General features: G+C 48.8%; 1 protein-coding gene across 4 annotated transcripts in view; it reads left to right on the top strand.

The window, feature by feature from the left end:
- Jade1 (jade family PHD finger 1) overlaps window positions 1-14,788 on the top strand; it is a 49,972-nt gene that overhangs the window by 12,235 nt on the left and 22,949 nt on the right. For all 4 annotated transcript variants that reach the window (XM_021157558.3, XM_021157559.3, XM_029474950.2 and 1 more), the window contains exons 2-3: window positions 4,493-4,570; window positions 12,097-12,185. In XM_021157558.3, coding sequence (XP_021013217.1) covers window positions 4,519-4,570; window positions 12,097-12,185 — 141 coding nt within the window. In that variant the 5' untranslated portion in view covers window positions 4,493-4,518. The remainder of the gene's footprint in view (window positions 1-4,492; window positions 4,571-12,096; window positions 12,186-14,788) is intronic.

Here is a 14,788-nt window from a genome sequence, read left to right as displayed (position 1 = left end):
TAGATAGAGGCATGGCTTGGGGCTTGGGAGCACCGACTGCTCTTCCTGAGGACACAGGTTTAATTCCCAGATGCAATGGCTTTGTGCAGAACTCCAGTTCTATTTTCTGGTACTACAGCAGGGGTACAGACATAAGTTCAAGAAAAACACCACACACATAAAATGGAGAGTTGTGCTCAGCCAGTTCAGAAAAAGTCGCCTGCATGAGGCCTTCAGCACTAACTCCTCCTGGCTGGGCTTCCGCACTAATCTTACCAAGTCCATCGCGTTAGATCCCTTTTCCTGGAGTCCCTCCTAGGAACATCACCCCATTCTGCCTTGTTCCTCTGCCGGGCTGTAAGCCAGTGGCCTTGACGTCATCTTCTTTCCTCACGGCAAGACTCTGTTGCTTGCTCACTTCACAGGGTGCTGCTGTCTCCTTTGAAGAAATCTACTGTAATGTCTTTTCTTTTCCATTATTGTTACTGTGTTTAAACTTTTTAATTACAAGTGGGTGTGGATATGCATGTGTGTGTCCCCCTCTGTGTGCATGTGCACAGTGCCTGTGTATGTATGTTCCAGTTCTTACCTTCCACCATGTAGGTTCTGGGCATCGAACTCAGGTAATACGTGGTAGCAAGCTCCTTTGCCTGCTAAACCATCTTGATGGCCCCATGTGTGTGTTTTTGAGAGGAGATCTTAAGAACTCCTGACTGGCCTTGAGATCTGGAATCCTGCACCTGCCTCCTGTGCTGGGCTTACAAGCATATGCTACCATGCCCTTCTCATTAACTATTAAAGTGAACAGCAACTTAGCAAGAGGAAAATTGCTGAACTAGGTGGTACAGAGTGAGCTGTGTGGAGTTAGAGTGCAGGGTGGTGTGGTCTTTCTGTGACTCTAATGTTCTTAAACCTTGTGTGTGTGGAGTATGCAGATGGTGTCTGGAGTCACATGCAGAGATGCTTTTCCTCTCTGGCTACGTCATCTTGATGCCTTACCTCCATTCCCCAGCCTTCTGGGTTCATACAGACTCTTGTTAGTGTTCACTACTGTTGAGCACTGGGGATGCTAGCTTTCTTTTTTTTTTTTTTTTTTTTTTTTTTTGCCTGTCTTCATTCTTTAGGCCAGAAGTTCTGCAAAGCCAGGTCCCACCTTTTCAGGTGTTTGCCGCTCATGCAGTTGGGCATCTTACTGCTTTCTCTGGAGTATTGTGAGGAGTCCTTTTAATTGATTATCACTTTGCTCCCTACCATCTCGTAGGTAGCAACCAGCCAGTGCTCCAGACATCAGGGTAGTGACGCAGAGGCTCTCCTCCTGCTGCCTTTTAGTGGACAGAGGCTTGCAACATACAGCCTCTATTGTGTGTGTTAAAGATAGTAACACAGGCTTTGATTTTCTGATACAGTAAGTAGCCCTGGGTGAGATAAATCAGCCTGATGTCAAGGTTTAAGTACATTAGAGTCACAGAGGAGGGAATTTTGCTGAACATTAACCCCACCACAGGCAGAGCACACTGTTCTTAGCTCCATTACGCAGGGTCTTCAGGGTGAATACCAGTAGACTCATCAGAAGGAAAATACTAATTTTATTCTCGCTGTTGCTTGAATTTTGGAATATCAGTCTAGCTTGAGGTTGTTCTCTGAAATCTGGGATGAGGGCGTTTTTGATGGTCAGTGATTCCAAGTTCTCGCCACTTTGTTTAGGAAAACATAGGTTGACTGGTGAGTGAGGATGGGGGAACTTCCGCCACTTTGTTTAGCAGGCAAGTTCTCTGGGTCTCCCTGGACTCTCTCGAGTTCTCCGTTCACCTGCTCGGGAGGTGGTGCACTCCGTTCAGCGGGGCTGCATCACAGTGTTACTCTTTAGGAATTCCACCTTCAAATTTTAAAACCCTCTAACTCAGGCTCCAGAGAGCTGAAGCTGCTGTGCAGAGAGGTGTGTCCTCCCTCTGTGCCCCTGGGGAGCAGGGGTGGCCCTCAAAGGCTGGCGGAGAGTAAAGCTGTCAGCAGTTGGTGCTTCCTTCTAGCACAGGGATGGCAGGGAAGACAGCCATTACAAGCGGAAGAGGGTCACAGGTATATGTCAGTCATGGATGTTATGGATGCAAGTGGTCAGGGTGTAGACTGCTTGTAGATCGACCAGAGTTAGAGGCGAGAGTCCTTTCTGGGAAGAATGAATGGGTGGATCTTAGGTCTGTGGCTGCCCATTCTGTGAATGAAGCTGTAGTCCACAGAGTGTCTCTCTGAAGGGGGCTCTTGATTCCGTTTGGACGCCTGGTAATTACAGGGCATTCCTTTACTGGCATGTGTGACTGTGCATGCGTGCCTTAGGAGTTGCTAGTTTTGTTTGAGGCAGGTTCTCTGACTGGTCTGGGGCTTACTGATTAGGTTAGGCTGGTCCACCTTCCAGGGAGTCCCATGGGTCCTTCTGTCTCTACCTGCTTTCTGGGAACCCTGCCTTTTTATGTGGGCTGTGGGTGTGGAAATTAGGTCCTCACACGTGGGCTACAAGCACTTTACCAACCAAACCATCTCTACAGTCAGTCCCCTTCAACTGATCTTAGAAAATCATCTGGTAAACAAAAAAGCCCACAAACGTTTTAATTGAATGAGTTTCTCTGGAGGAACATATAAAATATTGCACTTAAAGTTCAGGAGTCTGAATCCCTGAATGAATCATGTGGGTCTGTTCCAAAAGGGGAAACTTACTACCCAGTCCTATGGCTCAGAAACATTTAACAACCGTTCAGCGTCCCGATGTGAATTGTTGACAACGGAAGTTACAGGAACAGAGGTATATAAACAGTAGTGTGTGTGTGTGTGTGTGTGTGGTTTGTGTCACATTAAAAGAGTGAGAAGCACCCCAGCAGCATCAGATATGCAGATAATAAACTATTGTATTTTTGAAAGGTCTCTTTTTAATTATGTGTCTGGGTTGGTATGAGCACGGGAATGTCCGTACCACAGAGGCTGGATCAGAGTTACAGAACATAGTGAGCGGCCCCCGGTGGGTTCAGGTAACTGAGCTCTGGTCCTGTGCAAGAGCTACCTTACCACAGCGCTTCTCTCTAGCCCCTAAAGGGCAAGTACATTGTGAGAGGACTATGACAAGAGGAGGGGGTTAGGTTTGAGGGAAGAGGACCTTGAAGTATGTAGGGAGATTAATGGTAATTGAGGATCGGGGATGAATAAGAGCTGTTTTGTGGGGCACCTAAGTGGAAATTTCCTTTACAAAAGGTAAACTTATGATCAGGCAGGAAGAAGGCAACTCAAAATAACCCTTAGGCCCAAGTGGCGTGTTTTGTTCCTCTACGGTCTGGTGTTTTCTGCCTCTTTTGACTTCCCTTTTACAGGTCTGTCCGGAGTGGAACTTTGGGTTTTTAATTACTCCCTTGCTTTACTGCAGTGGCTCTCCATCCACACTGCCCCTCTGTGCTAAACAAACCTCATTACGTTTGTGGTGATTCCCAGCAAGGAGGCTTGGTTGGATGGGGTGGTGAAGGGCTGCCGTTCTCCTGCCCTGAAAAGCTCTCCCTTTTCTTTGGGAGTCATTGATCTGGCAGGAAGGTTGTGGTCCCACAGACGTCAAGGCAATCAATAATTTTAGTGTAGAGAAGCTTTTTTGACTCGTTGGAACACTGTTGATAGTTCTGTACAAGTTCTTCTATAACTGTCTGTGACGTCTTGGCCCACTGTTCTGTTTCATGAAGGCAGTGGTTTTCTGAACTGAGGTGTGCTGAAGGACTGGCCAGGTAAGCTAGGCTGTTGTGCCACCGATTATTAATTAGTTCATACTTTTCCTGAGAGGATTTGGGTAATAAGGAGTGGGGGTTCCCTGACTAGTAGGACCTTGGATGGGTCACTGTAAGGAGCAAAGGAAGGGGTTTGGATCGGGGTTCCTGAAGCCTGTAGTTCCTCTGAGGGGTTGGGGAAGGCAGATGAAGATAGGTGTCTTCCCATCACCCCACTGGTTCGTTCTAGAGCTGCAGCTTGTTGCGTAGCTAATTTTGGCAAAATTTGGGGCTCATTTTAGCAGGCCTTGCCAAGGAAGCCTGATCATGCCAGTGCAGTATTGTAAACACAGCAGTAGGCACAGCCCCATCCCTGCCCCCCAACAAGCACAGAGCATGGATCTGTCTGAGGGAGTAGTGCTCACTGCTGGAGGATTGTTTTCTGTAGTGCTGGCTGTCAGGGCTGAAGAGACTCCTGGAGTAGTTGTAGTGGTGTCTGGGAACTGGAGGGAAGGGTGGCACCTGGGAGACCTGCCCACGTGTGACTTTACCACTCACCCCCCAACCCCCCCCCCCCCCCCCCACACACACACTGACTCTTAACCTGCTCTGTTAATGATTTCAGCTAATTATGTGCCTTTGGTCTTTTCACTGTTTGCAATTCAAATGCTACTTGAGGCCCGTGTTTGCTTTTGTTTGCAGCATCCTGGCTGCCATCTGAAGCACAAGTTGATGATCGCGTGTTCCCATCTTGGGTTAAGTGCTGTCTCATTGCTTTGCAGGCTGCCTGCTGTCTCCCGGGGAGATCATGAAACGAGGTCGCCTTCCCAGCAGCAGTGAGGATTCTGACGACAATGGCAGTAAGTCCTGCTTTGTTGTTCTTGAAGCCTACCCGGGCTTGGGTCAGTGTGAAAACATGGTTTTTTAGTATAATGCTCTAAATAGTCGAGGCCCTTTGCATATCAGGCAGGTCAGAGAAAGGCAAGGCCTGGAGAAAGACATCTGAGTGTGCTACTGCAGGGCTGGAAGCAGATCTTTCCCGGTAAGGTTGACTGCAGGCAGGCCTTCTGCAGGCTTCCTGTGTGTTATCCAGGGAGAAGAATTCAGTTCCAAGAGCCACTGGTGTGTCTGTTTTCATTAAACAGCATTTATGGTACCTCGCATTGCTCTCTATGAAGAGGAGACTTAATCAAAGCCAGGTAATGATTAACTGGCTGAGCCTGCTGGGGCTCCGAGGGCAGAATGGAGGGCTGCGCGGCATGACGTGAGGGTACCAAGTCCAGGCACATGCGTCCCTGCCCTTTCCTGCTGTCACAGGATGGAGTAATACTGCCACTGTCTGCAGCTCAGCTTTCTGGCAACCTCAGATTTTCACAGTGTAGCTGAGAACCAGGAGTTCGTTGGCTTCCAGGCAGTCAAAATAAATGTCACACAGTGTCTGTTGAGGAGCTAACAGACTGTTGAGAGAGGCGCTCCCTTCAGACGGCAGAGGGGAATTTTGTACCTAGCTCAGTGCCTGCAACTGCAGCCTGTTAGCTTAGGTTTGACATTGCACATTAAACTCTGGAAGCTTGGAAAGGAAGCTTGCTGTACTGTGAGATGGGAAAGCGACCCGGCCTGCTTTCTAGGCATGTTGCCTCAGACATTAGGATCTGCTCTGATGTGATGTTACCAGGGCAGTTATACAGCTCTTTCTATGTGCTTTAGAAATGATAGGTAGCAACTCAAAAAAGGCGGTTTGAGAAGGCCTAGGGAGGAGGCAGCTTTTGGGGCGGGTCCTGGGGATAAAAAGCTTTGGGTAGGCAGGGTTGTTTGAATGCCTGGCATCTCAGGTAGTCAACACAAGCATGGATATGCTGCTGTGGGGGCTTCGAGGTCAGCCATGCAGTAGGTGGAAGGCCCACAAATTTGAAACTGTGGTGTGGATTTGGGCTGTCTGGCTGAACTGTGGCTGTTGCTGTTGAAGGCAAGGAGCAGTGGGTATGGAATGAGAATGATGGGAGGGGAACTCGGGGGTGGTGGGGCAGGGGGAGGGGTGGTTGTGGTGGTGGTGGTGGTGGTGGTGGTGGTGGAGAGCCAAGGCCAGATCTGATAGATGCTTGAGAAACTGGACAGTTGACATCTGGACCAGGCAAGGGAGCTGTGCGGGAGGAAGCGGGAAGCGGGAAGTTCTCTCCAAAGCAGAGTTCTTTCTTACTTCCTGGGAGGCTCTTGAGGTTCCCACTATACATGCAGGCAGGTAAAGTCACCTGTTGGAGCTTGGGACACCAAGTTGGGTGTGAGGCTCCTGCTTTTTACTTCTTTGGCAAGAGTTTGCTATTTTCTCTTTGACTGTTGGTGACACCTGTCTGTCAAAGTGTCCTCAACCGCCCCTGTTTACTTCTGTATGCAATTTTTCCTGCCTTTTTTTTTTAAGTTGGACTTTTTAAGTTCAGAAAGCGCCCACAGCAAGTGTGTCCAGAGCTGGCAGAGTGTATTGAGGCTCTTGTTGCCAAAGCTGGCAACCCGAGTCCTATCATTCAGACCCCGATGGACCCCATTCTTGCAAGTTGTCTGTCTTCTGACCTCCACACATGTAGCAGGTGCATACATGTGCTTGTACACACACACACACACACATACACACACAGTCTCCATCCAAAATAACCTTTACTGTGAGGGGCCATTTCTTTTTCTCCTACTATGTTCTGTCCATCTGGAACGTTAAGCTGGAGTGCCACCATGCACAGATAGCTCTTGGCTGCGCTCTGATGGTAGTTGCGGGGGATAAGAGTGACAGTTGCCAGACAGTCATCTGTACTTTTGCCATGCAGTCGGATCAGTATAGAACATATGGTGGATGGTGGTGTTTGATGTCTGACAGGTCAGGCTTAGTGACTTGATAATTATGGTGAATGTTGATGGTGAAGAGCAGGTAGCTCCGACTGAATGCCAGGCCCTGGGCATTGTGTCTGCAGGCTGCGCTGAGGACTCTTCTCCCGTTCTCCCCTAGCAGCTAGTTCATTGTAACTGCATTGGGACCCCTCCCTGTATTATTTCAGTCTGGGGGTGGAGTGGCATCTTTTCGCCCATGCAGGAAGGGCCACCTGTGATAGCTTTCCATGTCCTGAGTCTTGCTTACAACAGGGGCTAGGGCTGTGCAGTGGCCACCTCTCAGTCTCTCCAGCTTGCAGGCTTGATGGGATTTTGGCAGCATGTCCAGGTGGAAGAGAGGCAGCTGCAGACGTCAACATGGGGCCACTGCACCAGCTACAGGAATAGCTGGGGCCTCTGCTTCTGAGTCTGTAGCCCATTGCTTTGTTTTCTGGCCTGGCCCAGGGGAACAACAGTGTGGTATTTACAGTTGGGGATGGATGGGCCTTTTCTGTGCCAGGTGCCAGCCCTCATCTGCTGACGGCACTGTTGTTGGTCTTTCTCCAGCTGCCCTGGAGGCCCATCCCTGCAGTTGGGCGAATACTGATAGGGAGTTTTTAGGCAGTGTCTGGAATTGCTAGGCTCTGGAGACTGCGTAGCCTAGCCTGACTCGGAAGTTAGACCCTATGCCTGGGTGTGAAGGTAGGCCCTTAAGTTCCACTTTTTTCCACCCAGCAAAAGGTGGGAAGAGGGTCCACCAGTTAGTTTCATTTTTTCCAAAGGTTTCATTTTTCTCTGCAGAGACTTTATTGGGATAAAGTCTTTTTATCCCTTTTAGGGCAGGAATATTATTGGTTGTCTGAGGCTAATTATAGCTCTGATCTATATCCTTACATACTTTCCCTATAAAAGTGAGAAAAACTAAATAGTATTTAAGGAATACTGTCAAACCATATGCTTTTCAGAAGGTGGAGTGAGTTGGACCATAGAGGCTGGCCGAGCAAGGCTGCAAGAGCTGAGGCAGATGGAGGCTCCTTCCCAGGGTACACAACGGGTTATCAGGTGCTGTTTGTGTAATCTCAGTGGGGGATTTATGTGGTATTACTTGATTTGCCCAGGGCAATGTGTTATGTGTGCATCCTGATGTTGTGACACTGGTCCATGGCACTCAGCACTGCTGGCCTTGTGTTACATGGTAAGATTTTTTTAGTTCTAAGAGCAGAAGCATGTCTCAGACATGGAGAGTCACCTCTGGGATGGCTGGGAGAGGCTTGGTGCTTGCATAGACGGGGCTGCTGCCTGCTGTGATGTTGGAGCCTGTTGTATCTGTCCTCATGGAAGTAAAACAACGACAACAACCTCTTCTTCCTTCATTCTTTTCAGTGTTTGAGATAGTTTAATAAAACTATTCTTTTATTTTCAAAGATCTATTTATTTATTTTATGTATATGAGTACACTGAAGCTGTACAGGTGGTTGTGAGCCTTCATGTGATTGTTGGGAATTGAAATTTTTAGAACCACTACTCTGGTCAACCCTGCTCATTCAGTCCTTGCTTGCTTCAGGCCAAAGATTTATTTATTATTTTACACAAGTACACTGTAGCTGACTTCAGATGCACCAGAAGAGGGCGTCAGATCTCATTATGGGTGGTTGTGAGCCATCATGTGGTTGCTGAGATTTGAACTCAGGACCTTCGGCAGAGCAGTCAGTGGTGCTCTTACCTGTTGAGTCATCTTGCTAGCCCAACAAAACTATTCTTACTTGAGTACTGTATACATAAGACATTTTAAGTCAAATTTGTCAGTAGAAGGGACTTAGCTTTAGGTAACATTCTTACTCGTGAATGGCCATTGTTTTAGACATTATTGCCAAGATTGCTACTTCTCTGCTGAACGCAAGAGGTGGGAACAAAAGTTAGTGTACTTCCTGTATCTTTATTTTGAGACAGGGTCCCCAAATTCTGTCTAGTGGTGGGTGATTTTGACCTCCTGACTCTCCTGACTCCGCCCCCCAAGTGCTGTGATGATGGGTGTGGTTCCTGATGGTACCATTTGCCCTCAGATGTCACAAAGAGGAATACTGGCTCCATGTTGTCACCATACAATTTTTGGCAGATGCTGGTCTTTGCTATAGCATGAGTTACTTATAGACGCTCACTTCCCATTTGACACTCCTCCTGCTAAAAAAGTATGTTATGCTATAATTTAATTAATGAGGAATGTAAATAATTACTATTCCTGCTACTAGGTTTTTTTGAGGCTGGATCTTGCTACATCACCCACGCTGGCCTCCAGCTTCGGATCCTCCTCCTTTAGTCTCCCTTGTTGCCAGGGTAGCAGAGGCACATCTGCATACTCAGCTGGGAGTGTCATAGGAGCATCCTGATGATGCTCTCCCAGCCTGGAGAGGATGGTGTCGGGAAGGGCGCTGCTGTGATACCAGCCAGGCAGTGGCCTGAGTTCTTTTGACTTTCAGAATGTGTCATGGACGGGCAAGCATTTCACAAGAGAGCAGTGGCCCTACACTGCTACTGAATGGTGCCTCATTTTTTGGGAGCTCAGAAACATCTTTGTACTAGGTAAACCAGGAGTGCGTTCCTGTGCCCACCGACTTCAGCTCTAGGCGTGCTGTGATGGTTTCCCTTACAGCAGTACCCAGTGACCCCCCCTGAATGACATTTTTAAGGAGAAAAATCATCTGCTATTCAAAATTCTACTTACTGAGAATTTTCTGTGTGTGTGCAGACTGGTTTGAACTCCTGAATTCTGAACGTCATATCTGCATGTTCTCTGTGAAGTAGTGACTCCCTGTTGCAGGGAGGTCTCATGACTTCCTGTTCTGCTTGTTCATTGGGGTCCCATCCAGCCTAGGATTTCTGTGTCTCACCAGTGGAAGGGGGCTGGAGGTTTTCCTACTGTGAACGGTGCTTCTTAGTGGTGATAGCTTTCTCATGGCTTCGTAATGGATAATTTATGTACAGCAAGCTGCACATGTTTAAGTGTATGCTTTGAGAGGTTTAGCTGTGTTTGCATGTATTATGTCATCAAAATCAAAATAACATGTCCATCCAACTTTGCCCCAGGCAGCCACTGAGCTGTGGTCGGGATAGATGAGTCTTCATTTCCCTGAACTTTGCATCAGTGCAATGCACCTTTGCCTGCTCGGGCTCCTTGGATTCATTCACTGAGTGTATTTATTTCAGTATTTATCTATGTTACACGAAGCACGTGCTTCACACCCATCTGTTTATAATGTGTTCCTTTTTATTGCTGGCTAGTGTTTCACTGAAGGGATGTGTCATGGTTTATTTATCCTTTACAGTCTGGTGGTGAAGTTTTAGCCTGTTCCTAGGTTTATTATTTTTAATATTTAGGATCCTTATATTTTATACCATCACTTTCCGTTTTCTTCCTCCAAACCTTCGTATTGTGCCCGTGCTCCCTGCTGCTTTTCACATTCATGGCCTCCTTCTCTTTGGCTTATAGTCAGTAAATGTCTTGTTTTTATGCCCATTTTATCTCTATGTCCGGATTGTGGGAGGGATGGTGTAAGAAGCTGGCACAGAGTCCTCTGTGGACTTCACCCACACTTCCTTCTCAGGGACGACCAACCTCATTCGCAGTGTGCTCACATGGTTTTGAGAGTATGCGCAGCCAAGCAGGCTCGAGTGTGTGGCATTTCCCATGCATTTTGAGTCCAAGGACTATTATTGCTTGGAGTTGGCACTGGAACCTCGGGTCTGGAGACTGCTGGGCAGGCTCTGTGCACTAGGCTGCACCCTAGCCCCACTTCCTGCTGAATCCAGAGGATCTTCTGGTGTGGTCACAGGAATGGTACGAATCACCTATAAGGCTGTGGAGTCTCATTCCACAGGAGTGATGGCAGCCAGATGATCTAGTACTGGTATTGAAGGGTAGCTCAGAGACCTTCCTTCTCAACCCTCTCACAGTCCCTGTGGGTTGTGGTTAAGAATTGGATGAGAGGCATATGTGCAGGAGCTGTGTCTTCAGTTTGTTGATGTGTCTGTCTGCTGATTCTGGGCCAGGAAGGGCTTGAGTGACAGGGGGCTTCACTGTCAAATTGGTGGCTCTCTTAGGCTTTTGCTTTTTAACATCTTGGGGTTTTGTCAGTTTCTGAGAAGTGACAGGGTTCAGTGCCCGGGCGCTGTAGTGACAGGCAGGAGGCTGACATGGGTTATCTGTAAGTTAGGGGAGAAATGAAGGTGGTTGGGAATGCTGTTTCCATCCGGCTGCAGTTGTGTGCCTGCAGAGAGGCCACTGTAGCTGGCCACACACATGAGAAGGGGGCAGCGGCAGGGTGGGATGGGCAGGAGGAGGAGCTAGGGTTTTGAGGCATTGGAAGGTTGACGTAGGACTTGGCTGTTGACTGGCTGCGTTCTGAGGAGGAAGGAGGAGAGTCTGACTGACTTGTGGGTTTCTGGCCTCTGGTAGAAAAGGCCGTGGGACTCATCTTGGGGGCTGGAAGAGGTGAAAGTGAGCATGTTCATGCAGAGCACGGAGCCTGGGCTTTATGCTCAGAGCTGACAGATTTTAGAATGACTTGGAAGTTAATGTCTACCACCAAGGTGATACTGGATCTGCAGTGAGCTGAGGGCGCCTAGTCTAAGAGCGCAACTCTCTTAGGCTCCCCTGGGTTCTGGTTAGAGACTCAGCTACTTCGGAACTGCTTGGAAATGGAGAGACCCTGAGAATCAGGGCCCCAGGGAGCAAGGCAGTGTGGCTTGAAGGGGGCATTTCAGGCAAGGGAGCTCAGTGCTACAGAAAAGTTTCAGGCCTGGTGACACTTAGAATTTGGGATTTCCTGGTGATCAGCCACAGGAGGGATTGGGGCACCTCGGAAGAGCGGTGTAGTAGGTGGTATTAAAGCTGTGTGGAGGTTTCTGATTTTTCTGTGTCTTGTGGAGGCAAGTGTTTTGGGCAGGACCTTAGGTTGAGCCCGGTGATCCTGGCTGAAAACTTCCAGCATGATTCCTAGTTCATGTACCAGTGTGGGTCTGTGAGCGTCTTGAGCACAGCTCGAAGCCTGGATTATGCTGCAGGCTCTCTTGGCTTGATGTTCACAAGGCAGAGCACCCTGTACACTGGAGCCTACAGTGATCACCTTAGAAAATGACTGGAAGGAAGGAACCCTGTCAGAGCCAGGGTGATGGCACTGCAGGTTCTCCTTCACTGGAGGTTCCTTGTAGGGGAAAGACCTCCTGACAGCTCAGTGACCTGTGCTTTTTTGTTTGTTTGTTTTGTGCTGTATGTGAGGATGTGTAGATGGGTGTGGAGACCAAAGGTTGGATAGACTGCCTTCTCCTTTGTCTCTTCCGCCTGACTTTCTGAGACAAGGCCTTTCACTAAACCTCTGACGTTCAGAGTCCTATCATCACCATGCCAACTCTATACTTGAATGCTGGGGACCTGAACTCTGGTCCCCAGGTTTGTGCAACTAGCGCCACATCGCCGCTCAAATACTGAGCCTGTATTTTTTTTTAATGGTTCCTGTTTGGATGTTTGTTTCCTCAGGTTTGTCAACGACATGGTCCCAGCATTCTCGATCCCAGCAAGGGAGAAGTGGTACCTGCTCTAGACCTGAAGATCGAAAGCCTTCTGAGGTACTTCTGAATGCTTGCTTGCCTTGCTCATGTGTGCTGTAAGTAAGTGCATGCGAGCCTGCCGCCCACATGCCTGCCCCATGCTGTGCAGGTCTGGGCAAGTGCCCCACTTTATACCCCGGCAAGATGGTGAAAAGCAGATGTGTGCCTTGTTGCAGGAAGAAGTGGGCTAATTAATACATATAGGCTCGAACACGCAAAGCATGTGACACGTATATCATGTGCAGTGAATGTTAGCTATTATTATTAATTGTATTCTTTTTTTCCTTTCCTGTTCCATCTTCGCTGGCTCCCAACAAGTTTTCCTCTGGCCAGGACATGAGCGGGTTCAGCTGCTGCCAAGTCACTGCCAGCCTCAAGTTAGTTTTAGCCATGAATTTGTGGCTTATTTGGCAACAACCCAATGTGATTCTGGGAGTTTCGTTTTGGGGATTATGCTTAAGGCTTTCCCCGTCTTTCCCAATTTGTTTTCACATTTTATGTTTCCCTGATGCCCTACATTTCGTTGTTCATTTCCCTGCTAAAATCACTTTTAGAGGCATCTGTCTCCCCGCCAGCCTCGGTTGCTTAGGGGCCCCTGTTGTCCTGAGACCTGCTTTCTCTGTGGCCATCCCTAGGCGCTGGGCATTGAGACCCAGGTGTCTCAGCCTGTCGGGTTCTCAGGGAAAGCTGTGGGAAAGTTCTTTTGGCATTGCACTGTTTGTGGGATGAGCTCAGTTGGCTTATGGTGTGGTGGCCACACAGCGACAGGTGTTTCTCAGAGTCCCTTCCCATGCTGCCCCCATATAGCTGGAGAGTGCCTTGTCTAGGAGCGGAGGAGTTTCTTGGTGATGGAGTAACATCCCCTGCCAGAAAGCACTAGAGACCTATTCTAGGAAACATTCACAGACGGCTGCTGTGGCCAGTGCCACTGGCCTGGTGTCTCTTTTGACCTACAGTGTGCACTTTATTTTTTGCGACATCGGAACGTCTCTGTGCTTGTGCTTTACTCTCCTGTTAAGTCCTGAGTCAGCTCTTAACTGCTACTATACCTTTCTGGTGTCCATACTATACTGCTGTTACTTCAGCCTGGGAGTGGGCTTGGAGCCCTCTGAACAGCAGGCACCACACCCTGTCCTTGCCTGGTCTGTGTTAAATCTTCTGAGTGAAAAGTGCTTTGTACGTAAAGCACTCGGGTAGCCATCACCCCTGCCCTTGGTGTCTACTTGGGCACTGAGCTTTGGGCCAGAGCCTCTCCCAGGTCTGTAGGAATGAATGGAGCTGCCTTTTCTCATCTCCTTCCTCTGTCTGCCTTCCTTTCTTTGGCAAATTTGCTTGTTTTCTTGTACAGCTTAGCTGGTCTCTCTTTTACCTGATTTGCTTGGTGTGGACTCACAACTTTGACCTTAAAGGCCTTTTCCTTGGGGTTGGGTTGTTGTAGGCTTATGATCAGGGGCTTTTGTCTCATGGTGAGATTTTTGCAGAAGGGACACAGTCAGGCTGTTGCTTAATGGGACTGTAGATGTTAAGAGTGGCATCCTGGCACAAGTCCAGTATTGACAATGACAGCCAGAGAAGCGGCCTTTTAATTCAGACCCTACCCCGTACTTTCATAAGATGAGAGAACACCAGCCTGAAAAGCCAACAGGTATATACTGTGACCCACGATTAGCAGCACAAGAAAGCGCTTCCTGTCCCGAGTGAGGGAGTGCATTGCATCTCTGTGGCTCTGTACACTGAGCAGAGCATCTGGATCCAGGCGCATGCTGTTCCGTGATACATGGCAGGGCTTCCTGGTACACACATCCTCAGATGGCAGTGGGCTGAGGACAAGGCTGGAGAGGGAAGCAGCTGTGTGGCCCTGGCTGCCAGACAGGGTGCTGTACGGTCAGTCAGCCTCGTCGATTCGGATGGCAAGGGCCCATGAGTCAGGGGTGCTGCCTCCCCGCAGTTTGCTTGTTTTGCTGTCTGTGATGAGTTAGGGTGCTTTCTTGGAAGGTGGACACGAGCTGAGTCTTGATGGCGGTGAGGACAGGGTTGGTTCTGTCTTTCCGCAGAGCTTGCTTCCAGGGTTGACGGCATCCTGTGACGTGGGACAACAGGGCTCTAGTGTTCCACTCCTAGATGTTTGCAGGCCTGCATTTCTGCCTGCTGTCAACCAAAGTGGACCTTGCTCTCACCATCCGCCTGCCCCATGTGCTAGCACCTCAGGAGATGGGCCGCTTCTCTGCAGTTAGTTTAGAAGATAGTGACCTCTACCGGGTGGTTCTAGATTCTGCCTTGAGGTTAATTGGCTAATGAAGTTTTGTTTTAAAACATGGGCTCCAAAGAGAGCTCTCCATAGTGGCTTGTCATTCCCTGAAGGATTTCCAAGAGCCTGTGTTCAGCAGCCCTTGGTGAATTGAGAGGTCTTGGAGAGGGGAGCAGTTGTGCTTTGCGCAACAGTTATGTTGAGTTGATACAGTCACTGCACCCTCTGCTTGTGCCAGCGGAAGGAGCTGAGCCCACTTCAGTCGTGGGCGAGGGGAAGGAGTGTCGGGTGGAGTGTGGGGTGAAGGGTTTCTGTAACAGGGCACTCTTACTCTGTTGATACTGTGACCTTGTTACGGGCAGCTCCACGGTGC

Source organism: Mus caroli, unplaced genomic scaffold (genome assembly GCF_978045245.1).
Source record: "Mus caroli unplaced genomic scaffold, Mus_caroli_1 scaffold_3, whole genome shotgun sequence".
NCBI classification, from domain to species: domain Eukaryota; kingdom Metazoa; phylum Chordata; class Mammalia; order Rodentia; family Muridae; genus Mus; species Mus caroli.
Note: the sequence above shows the minus strand (reverse complement) of the source record. Positions and strands in the feature narration are given on the sequence as shown.